The sequence below is a fragment of the Rhinopithecus bieti genome, unplaced genomic scaffold (genome assembly GCF_001698545.2).
Source record: "Rhinopithecus bieti isolate Rb0 unplaced genomic scaffold, ASM169854v2 scaffold_3874, whole genome shotgun sequence".
Classification (NCBI taxonomy): Eukaryota; Metazoa; Chordata; class Mammalia; order Primates; family Cercopithecidae; genus Rhinopithecus; species Rhinopithecus bieti.
In genome coordinates this window covers 331,690-356,170 of record NW_016804362.1, presented here as the reverse complement: position 1 = coordinate 356,170, position 24,481 = coordinate 331,690, and the positions used below count along the sequence as shown (strand labels likewise).

Below are 24,481 nucleotides of genomic sequence, written 5' to 3'. Positions count from 1 at the left end.
AAAAAAAAAAAAAAATTGATTCTGGTGATGCTTATACAACTAAGTGACTATACTAAAAACCATTGAATTGTACACTTTGGAAATGTGAATTTTGTTGTACATAAATTATATATCAATAAAAACGAGGAGGCAGTATATATAACTTTAGTTTTCTATCATAAATATTACCCATTAATATTATATAAAATTGGTTGGGAATTGCTTCTGGGCATTTTTTCATTTTGTTTGATTTAGTTAAAGCATGCTAATTTACAACTTTTTTTTTTTTTTTTTTTGAGACGGAGTCTCGCTCTGTCGCCCAGGCTGGAGTGCAGTGGCCGGATCTCAGCTCACTGCAACCTCCGCCTCCCGGGTTTACGCCATTCTCCTGCCTCAGTCTCCGGAGTAGCTGGGACTACAGGCGCCCGCCACCTCACCTGGCTAGTTTTGTTTTTGGTTTTTTTTGTATTTTTTAGTAGAGACGGGGTTTCACCGCCTTAGCCAGGATGGTCTCGATCTCCTGGTCTCGTGATCCACCCGTCTCGGCCTCCCAAAGTGCTGGGATTACAGGCTTGAGCCACCGCGCCCGGCCTAGAACATTTTTATTTCTGGAAAAGCAAAGGGATATATTTCTTATAGCAAGCATAAAAGCATCCTTTACATGACAAATTTCAGTTCACTCTTTAAAATGTGTATATTTTGCATTCCAGAAATACTTATTTTTTACCAGTCCATCTGCTCCTTGGACATAATATAGATAATAAAACACAGTATCAAAAATAAAAACTCCTTACTTTGTCTGGTATGACTAATATCTGCACTTGGGTGAATGGCTGTTTGATTTTCAGGGTTATCTTGCAATTATTTTATCTGACACTAGATGAGAAAGGACCCAGAAAAAAAAAATGAATTATTATTAATGGCATCAAATCAACAAATCCCAGTTGCTTACGGGGAGAGGTTTATTTTAACTATTGGCAACTGTGTTCAATAATTTATATTTAGGCATTCATCCATGTACTAGGCATCACTGATAACATGATTGTGTATTTATGCTGGCCAGAATCTGATCACAGTGATCAAATCAAGTGCATTCTCTTCATTTAATGCTAATACAGCCCTTCCAGGTAATTGACGCCTTCCTTCCTTCCACCTGAAGACTGATGATACTTTAAATATGATCTGTGGCCACAGAGTAACCCAGCAAAGTCACTGACTCTCCACTGACCAAAAGGAAGCAACTCCCTACTCTGAAATTCCAAGGTGAAAGGCCAGTGACTTGTAGGGAGCAAAGGTCATCCTGGTTTTTTTTCCTTTTTTTTTTTTTGAGAGGGAGTCTCACTCTGTCGCCCAGGCTGGAGTGCAGTGGCCGGATCTCAGCTCACTACAAGCTCCACCTCCCGGGTTTACGCCATTCTCCTGCCTCAACCTCCCGAGTAGCTGGGACTACAGGCGCCCGCCACCTCGCCCGGCTAGTTTTTTGTATTTTTTAGTAGAGATGGGGTTTCACCGTGTTAGCCAGGATGGTCTCGATCTCCTGACCTCGTGATCCACCCCTCTCGGCCTCCCAAAGTGCTGGGATTACAGGCTTGAGCCACCGTGCCCGGCCCATCCTGGTTTATTTGTAAAGCACCTAACTGACCAAAGCCCACGATTACATGGTGGGTGGTACACTTCTAAATGAACACTGAACAAACACAGGGATGTATATTTAAATAACTTACTGTTCTTGGGTAAACATTTGGAGAAACACTGGAGAGAGTAGATTTTCATAATTTTGATTGAGAGTTCATTTTAGGTAAAGGCAGACCCTGATGTGCCCTGGTTAATGACTTAAGATATCTGCTTTTTATATCAAATGACTGAGATGGAATCTAGAATCTTTCAGATAGATATTAAAGGGTACTTTTAAAAACATATAATCCTTGGCATAAATGTAAAACTTTTCTTTGTGAATATTTAACTTTATAAATGTTTCTTTCCAATGACTAAAAACAGATTTAAGGATTTGGAATTAAAATAAAGGGCTCTTTTTTAACTTCTATGTTAAGTTCAGGGGTACATGTGCAGGTTCGTTACATAGGTAAACTTGTGTCATGGGGGTTTGTTGTACACATTATTTCATCACCCAGGTTAACACCTACTACCCCTTAGTTATCCTACTACCCCTAAATATAAATAAATATACTAAATATAATTATACTTAATAATCCTATTACCCCTTAGTTGTTTTTTCTGATCCTCTTCCTCCTCCCACTCTCCACCTTCCGATAGGCCCCACCAGTGTGTGTTTTTCCCCTCTGGGTATCCATGTGTTCTCATAATTTAGCACCCATTTATAAGGGAGAATATGTAGTATTTGGTTTTCTGTTCCTGTGTTAGTTTGCTAAGACTAATGGCCTCCAGCCCCATCCATGTCCCTGCAAAGGACATAATCTTGTTCTTTTTTATGACTGCATAGTATTCTGCAGTGTATATGTAGCTCATTTTCTTTATCCATCCGTCATTACTGGGCATTTAGGTTGATTCCATGTCTTTGCTATTGTGAATAGTGCTGCAATGAACATATGTGTGAATATGTCTTTATAATAGAGCAATTTATATACCTTTGGGTATATGGGATTGCTGGGTCAAATGATATTTCTATCTTTAGGTCTTTGAGGAATTGCCACGCTGTCTTTCACAATGGTTGAATTAATTTACACTCCCACTAACAATCTATAAGCATTCCTTTTTCTCCGCAACCTCACCAGTATATGTCATTTTTTGACTTTTTAATAGTAGCCATTCTAACTGGTGTGAGAGGGTATCTCATTGTGGTTTTGATTTGCATTTCTCTAATTATCAGTGATGTTGAGATTTTTTTTCATATGGTTGTTGACTGCATCTATATCTTCTTTTGGGAAGTGTCTGTTCATGTCCTTTGCTCACCGTTTAATATTTTTTTCTTGCAAATTTAAGTTCCTTATAGATGCTGGATATTAAACCTTTGATGCAAAGTTGGCAAAAATTTTCCCCCATTCTGTAGGTTGTCTGTTATACTCTGTTGATAGTTTCTTTTGCTGTGCAGAAGCTCTTTAGTTTAATTAAATCCCATTTGTCAATTTTTCCTTTTGTTGAAATCATTTTTGACATCTTCATCATGAAATGCCTATGTCCTTGCTTATGGCTTGAATGGTATTGCCTAGATTTTCTTACAGGATTTTATAGTTTGGGTTTTTACATTTAAGCCTTTGAAGCATCTTGAGTTAATTTTTGTATATGATGTAAGGAAGGGATCCAGTTTTAATTTTCTGCATATGGCTAGCCAGTTCTCCCAGCACCATTTATTGAATAGGGAATACTTTCCCATTGCTTGTTTTTGTCAGGTTTGTTGAAGATCAAATAGTTGTAGGCATGCAGCCTTATTTCTGGCATCTCTATTCTGTTCCATTGGTCTCTGTGTCTGTTTTTGTCCCAATACCATGCTGTTTTGGTTACCGTAGCCCTGTAGTATAGTTTGAAGTCAGGTAGCATCATGCCTCCAGATTTGTTCTTTTTGCTTAGGATTGTGTTGGCTATTCGGGCTCCTTTTTGGTTCCATATGAATTTTAAAATGGTTTTTCTAGTTCTGTGAATAATCTTTCTCAAAAATTGTTGTAACAATTAAGTGAGATAGGCCAGGCGTGGTGGCTCAATCCTGTAATCCCAGCACTTTGGGAGGCCCAGACGGGCGGATCACAAGGTCAGGAGATCAAGACCATCCTGGCTAACACAGTGAAACCCCGTCTCTACTAAAATACAAAACTAGCCGGGCGAGGTGGCGGGCTCCTGTAGTCCCAGCTACTCGGGAGGCTGAGGCAGGAGAATGGCGTAAACCCGGGAGGTGGAGCTTGCAGTGAGCTGAGATCCGGCCACTGCACCCCATCCGGGGCGACAGAGGGAGACCCCGCCTCAAAAAAAAAAAAACAAACAAACAAACAAAAAACAATTAAGTGAGATAATTCAGGTAAGCCATTTCTTACAAACTTGGCTTAATTAATGTTAAGTGCTATCATTGAATCTATAAATTGTTTTGGGTAGTATGGCCATTTTAATAATATTAATTCTTCCTATACATGAACATGGAATGTTTTTCCATTTGTTTGTATCATCTCTGATTTATTTGAGCAGTGTTTTGCAGTTCTCCTTGTAGAAGTCTTTCATCTCCCTAGTTAGCTGTATTCCTAGGTATTTTATTTTTTTTGCGGCAATTGTGAATGGGAGTTTGTTCCTGATTTGCCTATTGGCTTGACTGTTGTTGGTGTACAGGAATGCTAGCAATTTTTGCACATTATACATTGATTTTGTATCCTGAGACTGCTGAAATTGTTTATTAGCTTCAGAAGCTTCTGGGCTGAAACTGGGTTTTCTAGATACAGGATCATGTCATCTGCAAACAGGGATAGTTTACTTCCTCTTTTCCTATTTGAATGTTCTTTATTTCTTCCTCTTCCCTGATTTCTCTGGCCAGGACATCCAATACTATGTTGAGTACAAGTGGTGAAAGAGGGCATTCTTGTCTTGTGCTGGTTTTCAAGGGGAATGCTTCCAGCTTTTGCCCATTCAAGTATGATGTTGGCTGTGGGTTTTTCATATATGACTCTTAGTATTTTGAGGTATGCTCCTTTAGTACCTAGTTTATTAAGAGTTTTTAACACGAATGGATGTCGAATTTTATCCTTTTCTGTGTCTATTGAGATAGCTATGTGGTTTTGTCTTTAGTTCTGTTTATGTGATGAATTACATTTATTGATTTGTATATGTTGAACCAACTTTGCATCCCAGAATAAAGCCTACTTGATCTTGGTGGGTAAGCTTTTTGATGTATTGCTGGATTTTGTTTGCCAGTATTTTATTGAGGATTAATGCATCAATGGTTATCAAGGATACTGGCCAGAAGTTTTCTTTTTTTATTGTATCTTTGCCAGGTTTTGGTGTCAGGACAACAGGTGTCATTTCTGGTCTTACAAATAAATGAATATATTTAATTTATTTGTAATGGTCAGGATTAAAAGGGTTCTTTGGTAGTTGATTGCATAAAGAGACGGGGATTATTCATTGTATTGTGCTACCTAGAAAATGCCGTGTGTGTGTGTGTGTGTGTGTGTGTGTGTGTATTTGTATTTGTATTTGTATTTAAATCAGCTGAAATTCAAAGAAGACTTCTCATTTCACAAGGAATGGCTTAGTCATTGAGACTTATTAATTTTTTAGCATTATCTTTTCTTAACTAATTATATGAACTAGAAAATTAACTTAGGAACTAAAATAGAACTATCATCATTTTGTTATTTTGTTGAAAGGGAAACAGCCTCCTCACCATGAGTGACAGTCAAAACAATACCAAATGCCAAAAAAAAGAGTAAAAATTAATCATCCTTGGTTACAAAACAAAGCAGTAGATTTTCTTCCTTTTTCTGAACAAAATTAACATAGATCTTTAGGATGTTAATGCTCAGACTTTATTGATGCTTAAACAAGATTCAAACTGAATCACAACTGTAACATTTACCTACATAAGCTTGGCTTCTCCACTCAAAATTTTCAGACCCCTGTTTAACATAGTTCCCCCAATTCCTGTATTTTCAGGAGGATTGAAAAAACCGTCAAAGTACAGTAATTACATATAGCATCCCTCTAACCAATTCATTTGCAACTGTTCATCCACACAGACATCAAAAGTGTTGCTCTCCATGTGTTCATGGCTGGGTACAACAGGAAAACTCAAGTCAAAGTCTTTGGCCTCAATGTGTTCATTACTTTACTGCAAATCATTTCTAGTGAATATGATATATATTGGATACATATTGGGAAAATTGCTAAGAAGTCTCAGAGGATAGAGCCCCCAGCATTTGGAGGATTGAACCTAAAAGTGTTGGGGCAAGCTCATTTGAGGCATAGAGAACAGAGCTGCAGGTAGATTGTCTGCCTGGGACACAGGTCTGGATAAGAATGTGACAGGAGATAAGGCTGGAGAAATACACAGTAGATAGATTAGGAAGCATCTTATGTCTAGAGGGTAGCTACTTGTGGGTTTTATCATATTTTCAGTGCTCAGACATCATTCCAGTGAAATCTGGAAAAAATATATCGAACTAGGAGATTTTAGAGTTAGGAAAGCTTGCTAAGGAACAACTGCAAAGGTCTGAACCAAAGATGAAGAGAGTTTGAGCTACATCAATATCAGCAACCTCCAAGAATCTGTCTTCATGCCTCTTCCACACTGCGAGTGTCCACTGACTTCTCCAAACTCAAGAGATTTTGAGTTAGTTTTTAAGACTTCAAGACTTCTTGACTGAAAAGTAATTAGGGAAATGCACAAACATTGAAGTACAAGGATGTTCATTACAGTTTTGTTTATAGTGGTGAAAAAATTGAAAATGACTTAGTGTCCAAAAATAAGGTATTGGTTAACTAACTATAACACATCTCAATAATGGAATACTAGCAATTGTTTGAAAAGAGTGTTTAAAAAAACTTGAGAACACGAAAAGACATTCATGATATAGTTTTTTAAAAAAGTAAATAATATGCAATGGTTCTGTGCCTATTTCCTTTTTTAAAAGTAAATCATAAAATAATATATTGAATAAAATCTAGATTTTGTCATATATGTAAGGACTTGAAGGACATATACAAAAAATGTTCTTAGCAGTTACTCTAAATATTGGTATCATGAAATTGGTAAAATCTCTATTTTTAGCTTTTGTCTAGTTAACATGCATTATTTTTGAATCAGGAAGACATTGTTAATTTTAAAGACATTAGGTATAAGTGTTAAGGACTTGAAGTATAAAAAATACTCCCAACTTAGACGACCGTTGATTTTGCATGTGTAATACTGCTGCTAACTCTTAATCACTGACCAATTTTCTCAACTTTACCTCCTTCAAATGTTCATCAGTGTATACTCATGTAGCTCCCACATAGCTGTGTAGAGAGTGAAGTAAAAATCACCATGTTAATTATGATAATAATTCATATATGTTATTATATCCAGACATTAGGCTGGAAATTTTCACATATTCTTGCTTATTTATCTTTTATGGTGTGAGTCACCTTTGTGAGTTTTATTATTATTCCCACTTGCCTATTATCTAGTCTAAGATCCAAGTTGCTTAAGCGAAATACCAAGCAATGATTAAACTCATTTGCCGAGGTCAATATTTCAAGAGTAATGTGACAAGTTCAATGTATCTGGTTCTTTTAAATGATTGTTTTGATTTTTTTTATTGTAAAATAAGGGTGTAGTAAATTTTGCCTTGTCCTATACAAATATAAAAGGTCAGACATCATTTTATGAATTCAAAACTTTTATAGATTCAATCAAAAGGCATAGCAACATTCTATCTAGTGAGGTAGGTCCTTTCAGGTAGGAAAATGAATCATTCCCCACACTAAAAATGTTCTCTATGTTAAAAGATTTTCTTTTAACTTTTTTTTTATCATTTATCATCTTCCTGGGTTCATGCCTGGCATGTTCTATATTTATTATTATTTCTTCCCTTCAGGATTTCCTTTGGGAAATTTTATTATGGATGGTCACAATACCTACTCATCTATTTCAGCTTCTTGAAATTGGTAACACTCCATTTATGTCACAATTTAACTTTCTTAGTGTTCCATGTTTATTTCTGTTTTATACTATCACCTTTCAAGTGATCCAGAAAGTGGGCTGGTACTATATATGATTTATTGGAAGATAAAGAGATGAAAACAGCATACTATTATTAAATGCTATTAACCTTGGAACTAAAAATCATAGAATTGGGAGTTGCAAAGAACTGCCGATGCCACTCAGTCCACACAAAGTAAAGGAATTCCATCTCTCCATTTCTCCACTTTTGTCTCCTTCATTATTCAAATGAGCAAAAACTTGTGTTTTTTTTCTTTTTCATTCTGTTTAAGTAGAGTTATTCTAGAAAACTAAATATGTGGAAAAGTTGAATATGCAAAATTAAATAAGAAAAATTAAGTTGTGGGTGAGAGGGTTTAAGGCCACCTTTTATGATCAAGCCAAGACTGTCAGATTCATGGCCACTATAACACACAAGGATGAATAGTTGAACTAAAGGATTCAAGATCACATTTTCAGTTCTGAAGAGAACATCAACATTAAAGTTCTTGCTTCTTACCACATAAGATTTGACGTGTACACTAATGAAGACAGCTCTAGACAAATTATGTATACTTTTACAGAATCAAAAAAAAAAAGATCTCAGAGGTCAAATCTGTTTGCTTTCATTCTGTACTAAATTCTTCTTATAATCTTTAAAATCCATATTTTTCCGTTCTCAAGTATTTCAAGATAAGCAGCTGCCACCGTTTTCCACTGAAACTTAATTTAATAATCCAATAATTTCAGAAGTACATCTTCCGGGAATACAAGAAAAAATGATCATTTGTTTCATTTTGTTCTCTTACTTCCATTTCCATTCTTTATTGGGTGCTAAATGAGGTATACTGCTTGAAGTTTCACTTTTCTCAGTGACCAAAATACTGCAGAAACAGTAGCATGTCTGAGAATGAGCCCATAGACATGATACTAGAAATTTTAGCCCTTTCTGCCTAAATTCCGCTTCTAAAATCTAGCATTATGGTCCTCAACTACCAAGAAAATAAATGTCTGATTTCTGAGTTATTCCAACACTCAATTGTAATGTTACTATAATTTTAACTATGTTTTCTTCCCACCTGTCAGTTATCAGAAACTGATGTCATTAGAATTAAACAATTTTGACCCAAAGTTGTTTATATTCTCTTGCTGAAATGAATGTGTCGCCCCGGCCCATAATATTTATACATATTTTCCTTTTTAGTTAATTATAATTAGCATGCTGTTTATTGCATTCCTTTTACCTTTCCCTAAGAATTTGCTTTTTCCTTCAATTGTTTGCATTGGTATCTTTTGAATTTCCTCCCTCTTATTTATTTTTTGGCATAAATAATAATTGGTGCTGCAGCAGGAGCTTGATAAAGCTTTTTATTATGTTCCCTTTTGTCCAACAGCAGTCATGAGGCATTAAAAAGGCTAAACAGTTTGCCCACAGTTCCAAGACAAAATAAAAGTAAAGCTTTCAGTGGAATTTGTTCTTACTTTTCACATTCCTTTTTTATTAAAGGTATAGTTCTCCTATTATTTATGTTGATTTTTTTTCTAAATTCTGTAGATTTTTTTCATATGTCTTAATTGGAATTTTCCCATAAGTTTATATGTTTATCTTGTTTTTGAAATGTCTTTTGACTGTAATATATAAATGGTTATTATTTAAGTCAGTTAGCATGAAAATGTTTCCACAACTCTCTGCTTACCACAGAATCCTTAGAAAATTAACTCATTAAATCAAATAGACCCTAGACACGGGATCTTGAAAGCTTCTAATCTCCCAGGTTTAGGCAGCGTATGCTATGGGAAATCAAAACAGAAGTCGATACACCCTGTGATGTTCTGGATCCTCTTTTATCTGGCTTTTATTATTTTTTTGTTTCTGACATGGGGTCTCACTCTGTCACCCAACCTGGAGTATGACTGTGGTGCAATCTTACCTCACTGCAGCCTCGAACTCCCGGGCCCAGTCTTCCAGCCTCATCCTCCTGAATAGCTGAGACTACAGGCAAGCACTACAACATCTAGCTATTTTATTTTTTGGAGAGACAGGGTCTTGCTATGTTGCCCTGGCCAGTCTCAAACTCCTGGCCTCAAGTGATCCTCCTGCCTCATTCTCCCAAAGTGCTGGGATTGCAGGTGTTAGCCAACATCCCTGGACTCTTGTTGGGCTTTTTATAGTCTTACGTTATCTATGACTGTTGCTTCTCTCTCATCTCTCTTACATAGGCCTGCCCCCCAATTTCAAAATATATTTTTATACAAGAGAACTCCAGCTCAAACTGCTTCTATGTTGTTCTTCAAAGTTGTATTAATTTATTCTCCTACACTTTTTTTCCTACCAGTTTCTTTAACTCTCTACCAAAAACTCACCTATTAAACATTTGCTTTCAAAGCCCAACTTAAATGACTTCTACCTCATGAATCTGCTCTGACCACTCTAGATGGGAGAGACCTCACCATCTATAGCATGAGCATCACTCCATTGACAGAGGGCAGGCACTTTTGTCTCTTGAGGCTGAAAATTTGACCGAATGGCATGGTGATTTTAAATGGCATATGAGCTATGACTAGCAATCCCTTAAGCAGCCTCTCTCAACTTCATACTAAAATATCTATAAAGCCTACCAAAGCTGAAGTCTCACAAATGCCCTAAATATTAAGACCAATTGGTAAACTATTAGTAGAATCAGTAAGGATTTTCTGTCAATTTGAAGTCCAGAACTGAATTGAAAAACTTTAAAAACTACTTTCCCACTAAACATAGATTGAAATTCTTGGTCCATGAGTAGAACCATTCTTTGCTCTTCTTCAACTATTTGCCTCCTACTCAGAAGCACAGGAACCATATCAACCACCACCAAAAGCCAGGAAAGAAAAAGTGGAGTGGGAAAATGATCCCTCTATTAGGTAGGCAGTATTTTATGAGCATCTATAATAAATGCTATTCCCTAATCCCTAACACAGTGATCCAAAAGAGTTAAGAATAATAATAGGATGAGAAAAAGTTTTCAGAAACATGTCCCCCAAAATATATAGGCATATCAATATTCATTTTTTAAAGTCAGTTGTGAGGGTAAATATAAAATTAACAGGAAAGAAAGTAATATTGATAAAATTTGCAGTGAAGATATGACTATGAATCCCTTCAAATAACACAATGGCTGCAATGTACAAGGTAAAAACTGTTAGAAGGAAAAATAACAAGCACAATTATTGTGGAGAACTCACATACATATCTCAGGCTTTGACAAATCCAGTAGAAAAAAAGGAAGGAAAGAATAGGTTGGAATACAGTAATATCTTCAATAAAATAACAGTATAATAAATAAGGTGATATATATATATATATATAGGTGCAGATAAATACTTACAAACATATACACATAATCAAACTAGTTGCCAGCAAAACATCTGTGAAATATTTAGAAAATGTTATAGTGTTTATCTCAAAAAAAATCAAGACATTTCAACCATTAAAAGGCCAGCCATTCTCTAATTTCCATGAACTATAACTGGAAATTAAAAGGAAAATAAATGTCTAAACATACAGATATCCGTAAAATTAAAGTGGAAATGAAAATCTCAATTACAAACCATTTAGAAATTAACAAAAATTACATTACATATCAAATTATAGAATGGCAGCAAAAATGCAACCAGAGGCAGATTCATTAGAGAAGAAAACTGATAGATTTTCGTTAATGGATTTTGTTGTTGTTTTTGTATATTCCAATAGTTTTCCACTGCTTGAAATTAAGCTCAAGTCACTGTAATATTTCTTAAAGTCACATTCTGGAGTAAGTATTAAAATACCAGAGGGAATAATTTGCTGGGACTAGCATCTACTCTTGCTATCTTTATTCTCATATATTTTGGCCTGTTGTTCCCTGTTCTCTACTTCCTTGAGACGCCAACTACTTGGCACCATATTTGATCTGACACACACCTACGGCCCCTTTAAATGGAACAGTTCTTGTAAACACCATCTCTGACTTCAATTCTCAGTCTCTCACATGCTGTTTTATAGTTACCCCTTGGTCCACACAGCTGGTATTACTTGTAAAAGGCATCCTTACTTTCTACTCAGGACTCAGGTCTGTATTAGTTGTAAGAGCATCACCTTGACCCCCAACAGGAGAATGGGAATTATGAGAGGAAGATAAATTGTAACTCATTTTAAGGGTCTGTGATTTCTATGGCTCCTTTTAAGTTTACCACAAAATTAAATGAATTCATGTGTTAATTCACATATGCATGCATACATACACACATAAACAGAGGATACAGAAGCCATCTTTTTAAATTTTTATCTATTGTTTTATTTATTTATTTTAGAGCCAAGGTCGCTTTCTGCTGCCCAGGCTAGCGTGCAGTGGAACCATCACAGCTCACTGCAGCCTCAACCTCCCAGGTTCAAACATTCTCTCACCTCAGCCTCCCTAGTAGCTGAGACTACAGGTGTGGGTCACCACATCCAGCTACTTCTTGTATGTTTTGTAGAGACAGGGTTTTGCCATGTTGCCCAGGCTGGTCTTGAACTCCTGAGCTCAGACAATCCACCCACCTCAGCCTCCCAAAGGGCTGGAATTGCCGTCATGAACTACCTCACCTGGCCCCAGAAGTCATTTTTTAGGGATTCACTCAGAAGATATATCTATATCTTTTTCTATATCTATAGATAGGTAGCTTTTCCTAACTTTTTTTTACTTTTCCTTAATTTTTCACTTAATATTAGCCAACCTATGATTTCTATAATAAGTATATGCATTCATAAATTATAGCATATTTTCTCAATTTAGAGTTCTTTCCAACAACAAAATTGTTATTTTTCTGTAAAGGAACTATGGGTAGTTGCTATGGCCAACCATGGTACTAAAAGAGAAAATATAGTTGGTTGTAATTTCTGTGAAAATTCCCACTGAGTTGTGTGCATGTACAGAAAGACAAGTTTTTGCAATCAAGATAATTATGTGGTGTTTAAACATAATATTCTTCTCCAATGTAGACGAGGGTCCAATGTATCTCTTACGTTGGACATGAGTAGCTTGGGGAACATTGAACCCTTTGTGGCTATACCGACACCACGTGAAAAGGTAGCAATGGAGTACCTGCAGTCAGCCAGCCGAATTCTCACAAGGTCTCAGCTGAGGGACGTCGTGGCAAGTTCACATTTACTCCAAAGTGAATTCATGGTGAGCCTTCTGTTTATTATTCACTCTTCAGTTGGTATTTTGAAACATGGGGCGCTAGAGACATATGGAAACGATACTGTCCTATACTTAAGCAGCCTACAATAAACAAATGGCAAGGTGAAATGGTTTTAGATTCACTCTCGTCTCATCCACTATTGATAAGTATTAAAACTGGAATGTAAGAGCTAAGTTAAGGCAGAATACACAGGAAATGACCAAGCAAATAAGTGGTATAGGGAGCTGGGCAGAGAAGGGGCATTCCAGGACAAAGAATGGCCTTGCTGTCACTGTCTGGGGAATTAAACTGTTCGGTTTAACTGGAACATTGAAATCAAGGTGGGAAGTGGCAAAAGTTGAGCCTCAGAAGTATAAAAGAAACCTAGGCCTTAATATATATTTAGAAGCTTGGACTTTATCTTGTGTTTTAGATAGATCATTCTATTTGCAGTGGAGTAGGCACTAAAAGGGAGCAGTTTAGAGGCTCTAGCATTAATCCTGTGGGACTGCGTTGGTGGCCTAAACTAATGCAGTAGAAGGGAAAATGGAGAGAATCTGTAGGAATTTACAAGAAGTGGGATTAATTGAATGAGGCAGCCAAAAGTAATGGAAAAGTCAGGGGTTGATATTCGTGTTTTTGGCTTGGCCAATAGGGTACATATGGTGCCCTTTAATGAAATAAGGAACACAGGAGGAAGGCCAAGTGTGGGCTAAAGAGAATGATGATTTCAGTTTTAGACATACCAGTGTTGCTGGTGAAAGCTTAAAGCATGATAACATATATCAACTCAGAGAACATGAAGTCGGATTAAATCTTCTTATGTCTAATTGTTGCCCAAGGGGAATATTGACTTTATTGATCACCTCTTGCATTTTAAATCAGTTGTATATCTTAAGCCATATTGGTTGAGTACAATAAATTGATTATTCTAGGGTCAGTTCAGGCATTTGCAGCCACCCTAATGGTGGAAGATTCAGCGATGGGTTGGATCTACTATTAGCCCCATCAACTATTATTAAGTGTCCAAAGTAAAATACAAACATGAACATCAGGATCTGTGGTGTATCATATTTTACATGTGAAGAAAATGAGACCTGTAGGAATGAAAGAACAAGTCAGTGGTCACACAGCTAGCCAAAGGCACACCTAGAGCTTTTTTTTTCTAGAACTGCAGACAGCTCTTTGTTTATGAAATAAGACCTTACCATAGTCCACTGCCCTGAAAGGAAATTGAAGGCCAAGAAGGAGTACCCAGGAGAAAGAGAATGCTGGAAGATGACAGATTGTCAGTGTGTGTCAGAAAACAGAAGGTGAGAAGGAAGAAGGGGAGGAATAAAGATATTACCTTTGTGGCTTTGCCCAAAGACACTGACATGCTTGAAATTACCAAACATGAACATGTGTTTTCCATTGAATATTCAACAATTTTGCTTATTTTTATAACTTGGAATTAACAGGTTAAAACATTTAGTTGGAGCAGAAAATAGGGATAAATATCATGGATAGCTAGCATAGTGCAAGTATAGGAAAAAGTATTTTAAAAGTAAGTAAGTTGGGGCCAGGTATGGTAGCTCACGCTTGTAATCCCAGCTACTCAGGAAGCTGAGATGGGAGGGTCACTTGAACCCAGGAGTTTGAGGTTACAGTGAGCTATGATTGTGCCACTGCACACTGAGCTAGGTGACAGAGTGAGATCCCATCTCTAAAAATAAATTAATTAATAAACAAATAGCTGTTTCTCTCTGTAGACCAAGTCTCAAATTTATGTAGTCTAGCTTTTCTGAAATTTTCATATTGACCAAAAACTAGGATAATCTGAATGAATTTAAAGATGATTTTATTTCAACAAATATTAGACTGCTAAGTTAAATTTTCTACTGGAGAAAGTTTAAGCAGTAAAAATATTATTTTACTTGATCAAAGATTTAATATCAGTCATTAAACAACATAAAAGTCATTTTGTTCACATTAATCTTATCAAAGTTAGAGAACATACTGTTTTGTATAATCAAATCCTTAAACAAATGTTTGGATCCTTTTGAAAACTTTGGCTTGTTGCTTTATTTGTCCTGATTAGCTACAGATGCACACCTTTTACATTTAATGCACTTACATACAGCCACTCTTTTCTATTGTTCCCTGTCCAATCACTTGAGGCACATAATGTATACTCTGACAAAATAAGAATATTAATGTTCTTGTTAAGTGGGAGAAACAGTGTTTGAATGCCTTTCACTAAAAAACATTGCATTTACAACTACAAATGGAACAATCCAATTATCAACCATTTCTTAATTCAAAAAAAGTCATGTCATCATCACTTGAATTAATAAGTCTTTATATTTACCATTTTGGGAAAGAGGTTTTAATAATCCTAAAAGAGTCACTATTAGTGTGAAAAGATTATTTTAACACTAATATATATAGTAACACATGTTACTATATATAACACAAAATATAACATATGTGTTATAATTTTTTAACACAAAATTATAGTAAAACTTTGGTACCAAAGTTACGTAAAAGCTGGAATATATTTGAATACATGGTTTTTTAAAAAAAAAAATTCACTTTTTAACATCTGTCTAATCATTCTAGCAATTATGTCACAACAGGATTCTTAAAATCTAACCAGTGTTATATGTCTCCTTACTGACTACGTATTAAGCAATATTTTCTAACACAGAGAGCTGTTTCTTAGAAGTCAGCTTGTCCGGATGCAGCTGATATGTTTAGGAAAGGAAGGGTGTTGGTCCACCAAAGGTAGTAGGTCTGTTGTTTTTAAGTGGCTTTGAAGTCCAGTAGAACTCTGGATCAGATGGCCCCCTGTGAAGATTTTCTTTGTGGCAGTATTAGATACACTAATTTGATATTACTTATTTTTGCAGGAAATACCGATGAACTTTGTGGATCCCAAAGAAATTGATATTCCACGTCATGGAACTAAAAATCGCTATAAGACCATTTTGCCAAGTAAGCTTCTTGATTTTATAATTTGCATTGTATGTGGGGCAAGGGGAGGGATAGCATTAGGAGAAATACCTAATGTAGATATGGGTTGATGGGTGCAGCAAAAGCAAACCACCACAGCACACGTATACCTATGTAACAAACCTGCACATTCTCCACATGTATCCCAGAACTTAAAGTATAAATAATAATAATAATTTACATTGTAAAGCACAACACAAGTCTTCCTATTAACCCTTACCTCAACATTTCCAATTCTTACAACACCCACCTTCATATCAAATTTGGAATTACAAACACATATCAAGACTAATAATCATTAAAGTTATCTGAAGTTAATGATTTTGCTTTTTTACTCTTATAATAATGTCCAGGTCACAATTCCAATAGACACATATTCTAAAATTTTGTTGTGCCACACATCATGGCTACCTGATTTTTGTCAAGGGTCAAACAACTCAGTGGGAAAAGGAGAGTCTTTTCAACAAATGGACCAGAAACACCTAGATATCCACATGCAAAAAAATGAAGTTGGAGACAAACATTGATTCAAAATGGACCAGAGACCTACATATAGGAGCTAGAACTACAAAACTCATAGACAAAAATAGCTGTAAATCTTCATGACCTTCAATTAGTCAGTGGTTTCTTCGATAAGCCAGCAAAAGCCGAAACAGCAACAACAAAAACATTGAACTTCATTAATATTAAAAAGTTTTGTGCTTCAAAGGATACCTTTAAGGAAGTGAAAAGACAACTGATAGAATGGAAGAAAATAAATATTTGCAAATCATGTATCTAACAAGGGACCAGTATCTACAATATGCAAATCTTACAACTCAGTAATAAAAACACAACCCAAAAAATAAACAAAAGATTTCAATGGATATTTCTCCCTAGAAGATGTGCAAATGACCAACAAGCATATTAAAAGATATTTAACATCACCAGCCATCAGGGAAATCAAAACTACAGCAAGATAGTACTTTATATCCATGAGGATAGCTATAATTTTAAAAATAGGCAATAAAAAATGCTGGCTAGGACGTAGAGAATTGGAAACTTAACACTATAGTTTTAAGTACAGATCCAGCTACTTAGGAAAACAGTTTGACAGTTCCTTAAAAGATAAAACTGAGTTGCTATATGACCTGGACACCTTACTTCCAGGTGAATATTACCTAAAAGAAATGAAACGTGTGGTTCAACAAAAATGATACAAAAACATTTATAACAGCATTATTCATAATAGTCAAAGAGTGGCAACCATCAGCTGAGAAATGGACAGATAAAATGTAGTATAGTCACACAATAGAATCAATAAAAGGTAACAAGGTACTGATGAACCTTGAATGAACCTTGAAAACATCATGCTAAGTGAAAGAAGCCAGACACAAAAGACCTCATATTTTGTAGTCCATTTATATGAAATGTCCAGATAGCCAAATCTAGACAGACAGAAAGTATCTTAGTAGGGTTGCTTAGCATTAGGGGATATGGAGAATGACTGCTAAAGGAACTGTGTTTATTTTGGGGCTAGTTGAATGTTATAAAATTGATTTACAGTGATTGTTGCACAGCTCTGTGAAAATAAAAGAAAAAAACTGTGATGGCACATGAAATGGGGGGATTGTATAGAATGTGAATTATTTCTCAATAAAACTATTACCAAAAAAAGTCACTGTGCCTAACAGTGACCTAGAGTCCTTGTTAGTCCTGTGCCCAACCCCAGGGATTTCATTTAAATAGATCTGCTATTGAGCACAGAAAGCTACTTTTAGGAAACACTTACGTGATTCCAATACAGATGAAACCAGGACCCACTTTGAGAACCACTACTATATGTGAAACTGGACTGAGCTTCACGGAATTTATTAATGTCAAGCAATGACCTGAATGCCAGGGACCAGTAAGAAATAAGAAACAGTCTATAAAATCAAGGAGGTCACAGACTAGAAAGGAGAGTCATATAAATGGTAATTATGCTCAGTGCATAGGCCAGAATAAAGATACTGCCCAAGCAGTGTAGGAGTTCAGAGAGGACTGGGTAATTAATTCTGCTCGGAGAAATTAGGCAAAAAAAAAAAAAAGGGAGAGGAAGTAATATTTTCTATGACTAAACAAACAGATATAGTTGGAGTTTTGGCAAAATCAGTAAACATCTCACGACAAAGCTCAGGAAAGATGGAGCCACAAAGTCTTTTTAAGTTTTGACATTGAAATAGTAATCTTCAAAATTTAGTTCATTAACTCATTCATAAGACACCAACTTCTTTATATTCATAGTAACAGTGCTGTAATTAAAGAATTACTGTCAATACTGTCTTTGGCCTTCCCCTTCTGGTGGAATTGGAAATGCATTGTTAACCTATAACATATTTTAACTGCTGTATATAGTTAAATCTATTTACCTAAAGTAGAGTCACCATTGAAAGTTATTTTATGACTACACTTGGCCAAAGGGGATGAAAGTGCTGCGTGTTAGAATTAGTGTTCTCTCTCTCTCTCTGTTAAAATTTTTATCAAAATACACCAAACATAAGTAATAAGGGAATATACCTCCATCACAATTTTATATACCCAAACCATCATCTAATTTTAGAAGGATTTGGAAATTATTAGCATTAGTTCAGAGTTCAGCCTTCTCCATTTCCTGCCCAGATGATATCAGACAACTGCTTCACAGTCCTGTGTCAGCTTTTCCGTTCACAGAACTGGGTGGACCTCTGAATTCAGGGCACCTGTGCTGACAGCTGATGTTGCAAATGATGGATTTTCTGTTGAAAATGTCTACAGCCTGAATGCCCCACCCACCACCCCCGTTGCACAAAATATAATTTAGGAAATACAGCTTAGAAAAGCCACGCTATTGGGTGAAAGTATCCAAAAAGCCTGGAATGAATACAGAAAGATGTTCTTTATGATTTTAGACTGTAATATGAGATAAACTTGAAATATTATATAAAATGATTATTAAATGATCAAGATTTTAAACATTATGATTGTTTTTAGTTTTAACCTGCATAAACTCTTCTTAGTTCTAAAAGCTTGACAGCTTGTACATAACAGCAACATTATACAATTCTGAGAATGCCTTGCAACAGATATATGGATAGACAAGAATCAATTATTAATAAATCAATGTATAAATTAAATTATAGTCATTTCTCTAAGGACAATGTTATCTTGGCTCAGATTAAAATGCTAAAGTCAAGTTTATATCAAATTATTTTTCAATGTAAACAAGTATTAGTGATAAAAAGACGTCTACATCCTCAATAACAAAAGTAGTAGGAAAAAACAATCATACATCCATAGAAAATTATTAGCACACAACAAAATATAATACTGTAATAATAAGTTTAAATTTTTTATTTTATTTTAGATTCAGGGGTACCTGTGCAGGTTTATTACAAGGGTATATTGTGTGATGCTGCTGTTTGGGATTCTTCTGACCCCATGACACCCAGATAGTGAACATAGTACCCAATAGGGAGATTTTTAGCCCTTCTCCCTTTCCCTCCCTCCCTTTTTTTGGAGTCCCCAATGTCTATTCTTTTCATCTTTATGTCTATATGTATCCAGAGTTTAGCTCTCACTTATAAGTGAGAACATGCAATATTTGTTTTTCTGTTCCTGTGTTAATTTGCTTAGGATAATAGCCTCCAGCTGCATCCATGTTACTGCAAAGGGTATGATTTTGTTCTTTTTTATGACTGCGTAGTGTTCCATGGTATATGTGTACCACATTTTCTTTATCCAATCCACTGTTGATGGGCATCTAGGTTGTTTCCATGTCTTTGTTATTGTGAATAGTGCTGCGCTATAATAATAAATGTTATGCATATTTCTCTTATGCAGTCAATGTATTGATACAAATATAAGATAATATAGATACAATTAAAGAATGCCATTTACTCAGGCCATCATTTTATATATAAAATTTTAACATCTAATAATGTTTCCTACTTAAATTATGTTTCCTTTTTTATTATATAAAGTGCCTAACACAGAGTAGATATGCAAATAAGCAAGCCACTCATTAAAGCAACAAGTTATGTAGCTAAAGCAAGATATTGGAATTAAATTTGATTTCCTACCACAACAAAAACGTTGACAATTTTTGGCAGGATAGTTAATCTCCCTATGCCATCCTTTATTCCCAAAAGTAGTGATAATAATACTCTCCTACAAGGCTATTGAGAAAATTAAATGATAGTATGTGTAAAATGCCTATTAAAGTTCCAGCTAATAGTAAGCCCTCAGCTAATGTTAGTTTCTCTTTCCCTCCCTATCTAATTGAAGATGAATCCATTACTAACCTCAGAACCAATTCCAGGAAATAGGGGCACCATCTATGTATAGAGATGTTTACAGTTTTAAAAGCAAAGTACTCAAGAGCCACATTTTCATTCATTTATAACAATAGTGATGAAAATTATGATGATGATGATACATTTTTTGTTTAATTCTTGGCTTTTTTTTTTTTAGTCCAAGCTATATATTACAAGAGTTTTTCTTGGAAACCTACATTTCCCCATACACAGTTATATGTTGTCTTCTTGCATTTGTAAAAGGAAGTATTTGGAGCCACACACAGTGGCTCATGTCCTGGAGTTTGAGACCAGCGTGGGCAATATAACAAGACTCCATCTCCACAAAAAAAAAAAAAAAAAAAGTTTAATTACAAGCCTGGGCAACATGGCAAAACTTCATCTCTACCAAAAAATACAAAATGCAGCCAGGTGTGGTGGTGCACGTGTGTAGTCCCAGCTACTTGGGAGGCTGAGGCAGGAGGATCACTTGAGCCCAGGAGGTTGAGGTCGCAGTGAACTGTGATCGCATCTGGGAGTAGCCACTGCAATTCAGCCTGGGCAACAAAGTGAGACTCCCCTCTCTGAATTTTTAATAAAAAAGAATTTGGAAACCTCTAAATAGTTGGAAAGCACTGTAAGTTACTAATTACCAACATAATTTAGCTTGACAGGGAAACTGTTTCTAAGCAGTTTTTAGATTTCCCACTAAATCATATACATCATAGGCATTATAAAATTGAAGGAAGCAGACCTCTTTTCAAGCCTGAATGGTGTAGGATGTTTATGGAAACTTCTAACAATCAGTGGATACTGAAAGGCATGAAAGATTTCTTGTCCTCTTTGCTAAGAAAAGAAAAACAAAATCTAGAAAGTCAAAAACAGGGCTTTAACTCTTTCTAATAGAAATTAATTCTGACATGAAACCCTGTGTGGGCCACATCCCAAATAGAAATCACAAAGGATACAAAAGTGAATTAAATACAGCCTTTGACCTCTAGGGGCTCACCACACTCCACTGAGGGCTGGCAAAAATGTAAGCACTTAAAATACAAGATGATAAATACTAAAATAAAACTCAGGGAACCCAGGCAAAGAAGAGAATGCCTAATTCTGCCTGGGAAGGTCAGGGAGAACTTCGGAAAGACAGTATTTTCTGAATTGAGCCCTGAGGAATGAGGAAGACTTTACCATGCAGAAGAAGGCAAAGGAAATAATATGTGCAGAAGCATAAAATCTACAAGAACATAGAATATTGGGGAGGTTGCCCTAGGTCCATGGGGCTGGATTAGATGATACACGTGGGAAAGCAGCTGTTGGTGAGGCTTGGGGATGATCATTATCATTAAGGATCTGCTGTATCTTGCTAAGGACCCTCTTGGCATTCATCTTCTAGGCCTGCACTGTCAAGTAGAGCAACCAGAACACACTTATGGCTAGGTCAATTTACACTTAAATGAATTAAAATTAAATAAAATTAACTTTGGTTCCTCAGTTTTTACTAGCCACATTTCAAGTGCTTGAAAGCTAGAGGTTATATTTTTGTACAGCACAGATAGATAATATTTTCATCAGCTCAGAAAGTTCTATTGATCAGGGCTGCTGTAAGTTGAATTATCAATAAGTATATAAATACAATACTTAGGTATGTAAATACAGTAAGTATAATAAAATTGAGTCCAATGGACAAATAGGATTATATACAATACCTTCTTGGACATTCACAGGGTCCATTTACATACTGAAGACCCTGAGAAGTCCTGCAGTAAAAAGAATATGGTTCAGATTTGTTTAATCCAATGTTTCCCATATTTAGTTGGTTACTAACCTCTTTTTATAAAAGATGACTTAATTTATAAGTCATATGATATAATTCTATATGTTATAGAAATAACAATTTACAGATAATAAATATTTTGGGAAATACTGCTATGGGCAATTGGGAACTACGGATGACATTTAGACAACGGAATCAAGTGATCAGATTTTGTTTTCTAGAGCACCTTGACAGCTATGAGGAGGATGGATCAGAAAAAAGCAAGATTGAAGGCAGGCAGACCAGGAGATGCTTGAGTCCTAGTCCAAGACAGCCATGCAAACAGAGAGGCAAGACAGACCCCAGCATATTTTAGGAGACAGAACAGACAGAATATGCTAATATTCAAACACACAGGAGCTCTACACGGACTGTAGAGCTGTGGCAGCACACCTAACCTAAACAATAGCGGAAAGCTGTCAGGAACACATGAAGGGCATGAGGAGTTTCACAAACCTGTGGTCCATTCAGAAGGAAATAATAAACAGAAAAAGCTGGACTATAAATTAGGAGACCAGGCTGGTCTGAAGTATGTATTTGAGAGCCCTCAGGATGTGCGTAATAAAGTCACAGGAATGAATGAGTCACTCAACAAGGCAGTATCAAGTGAGGATAAAAGAGGGTCAAGTTGAATCCTAGAATTAGCAACATGAAAAGGGGCAGATTAAATGAGCAGGAGATTGGAAAGAGGCCATTGAAGAAATAGCAGGAAAACCAGAACATTGTGTCCCAGAATCTAAGGGAAGAGAAAACTCGAAAAAAGGATATACAGTCAACAATTTTTGAATGCTTCAGAGAGGACATGAACAAAAATACCACAATGGGATCACTGGGCTTAGCAACAAGAGGGTCAGTGGTGACCTTAGCAAGGGCAGTCTGCGCAGTGCTCGAGTCAGGATAGATCACAGTGCACATGACGAGCATTGAGTTGCAGATGAGCCTGGAGAAAGTGTTGGTATAATAAACTCTTTCAGAAGTTTGCTTGTCTAAAAAAGAAAAGCAATAGAATAATTGCAAGAGAAGGATACCTAGAACTGACCTTTTTTTAAAAAAGTAGAGGGGATCTTTAAATCAGTTCCATAGACATTCACTGAAGATCTGCTATGCAAGACACTAGATCTTACAAAGATGGTGAAAAATCCCCATCCCTGCCTTCAGAAAGCTCAGAGTATGCCAGGTCAAAGAAATCATAAAGAGATGAATTAGTTATATTAATGTACGCAAATGTTGGTAAAAATGATTTCCATATTTTCCATAACACTTTAGTCCACAGAGTCTTTTGACTCTTGATGGAAAATGATTTTAGAATTTAAGACAATGTTGCTAGCACTAAATGAATCTAACCAATTTGGGCTGTCAGTGAACAAACCGCTACATATGCTAACTAGACACAGCCTCTTCCAAATAGTGAAAAAGACTTCTGTCCAGGCCATGTGTTTGTTCTAGGTCAGAAGAAAGGAAATCTGTGCAATAAGCAATTTAGGGCTATCCAGACTGAACCAATCACTGCGTGTGTTCTAATGGCAATGCTGTGGGACCTGAGGGCTTAGTTTTAGACTAAGATGATGATTAACTTTTGTTATGTTGCTAGAACGTTATTTTTTTATAGATCATGATAATTATTGGACATGCAAACTCCAAGTCTAAGAAATCCTGAATTTGACTTCTGAATATATACAAGCTCTCAATTTTTAGCATGTACCTACTCTATTAATGCCTCCCTCGGCAGAACTGATTTTGTGGTAATACTATTCTTTTCTGAAATATTTTTTCTGGAAAACATAATATATAGACTATTAAATGCAACCCAAATAACAGTGGTTTAAATAATTTAGAAATGTATATCCTTCTCAGGTATACCTGCCAGGGTTGATATGGCAGCTTTGCCATGTTACACCTCTAGACTCATCTCTCTGGTTACCTCACCATCCCCACGGTATTGCCCTTGCATGCTCTGAGATCCTGATCACCACAATCACATCCCAGGCAGCAAGATGGAATCAGAAGCGGTAGAAGGAGAACATCGCTCCTCACTTTAATTTCATGATCTAAAAGTCACACGTATCACTTCCTCTCACGTGCTGTAAGTGAAAACTTAGTCACACAGCCGCAACTAATGCAAGGGATGGTAAGAAGGAAAGTCTTAAGCCATGCATCCTACCAAGTTCCCAGCCAGAATTGGGATCTTATTGCTAAAGAAAGACAGGGATGGTGACTCCTAGGAGACGACTAGCTCTTAAAATACATATTTGGATGTGCGTGTGTGTGCCGTGCATACTATTGTGTGCTCCAGCTATCGACCGCAAAAATGGCAGACAGTACTGCGCATGCTTGGCAAGAAGCTTTAAGGGCACTGTTGTAGCCAAAGGCTCTCAGCAGGAAACCCTCCTCCATGAGATTTTTGCTGGAGTGTATTCAATAAGTGTTGTTTGCTCCACTGTGGCTTCTCCTCCTTGTTTGTTATTTTGTGATCTGCCAAGAGTTTTGATCAATAGGATTGACGGAAGATATGTATAAACAATGGAATAACTTCACTGTCAGTGTTAAAATTCAGTTCCATGGGTGTTCAAGACCCCTTGGAGG

General features: G+C 36.2%; 1 protein-coding gene across 3 annotated transcripts in view; it reads left to right on the top strand.

Moving 5' to 3' along the window:
• PTPRR (protein tyrosine phosphatase receptor type R) overlaps nucleotides 1-24,481 on the top strand; it is a 297,932-nt gene that overhangs the window by 213,581 nt on the left and 59,870 nt on the right. For all 3 annotated transcript variants that reach the window (XM_017867504.1, XM_017867505.1, XM_017867506.1), the window contains 2 exons: nucleotides 12,615-12,801; nucleotides 15,688-15,772. In XM_017867504.1, the coding sequence (XP_017722993.1) occupies nucleotides 12,615-12,801; nucleotides 15,688-15,772 (272 nt within the window). The remainder of the gene's footprint in view (nucleotides 1-12,614; nucleotides 12,802-15,687; nucleotides 15,773-24,481) is intronic.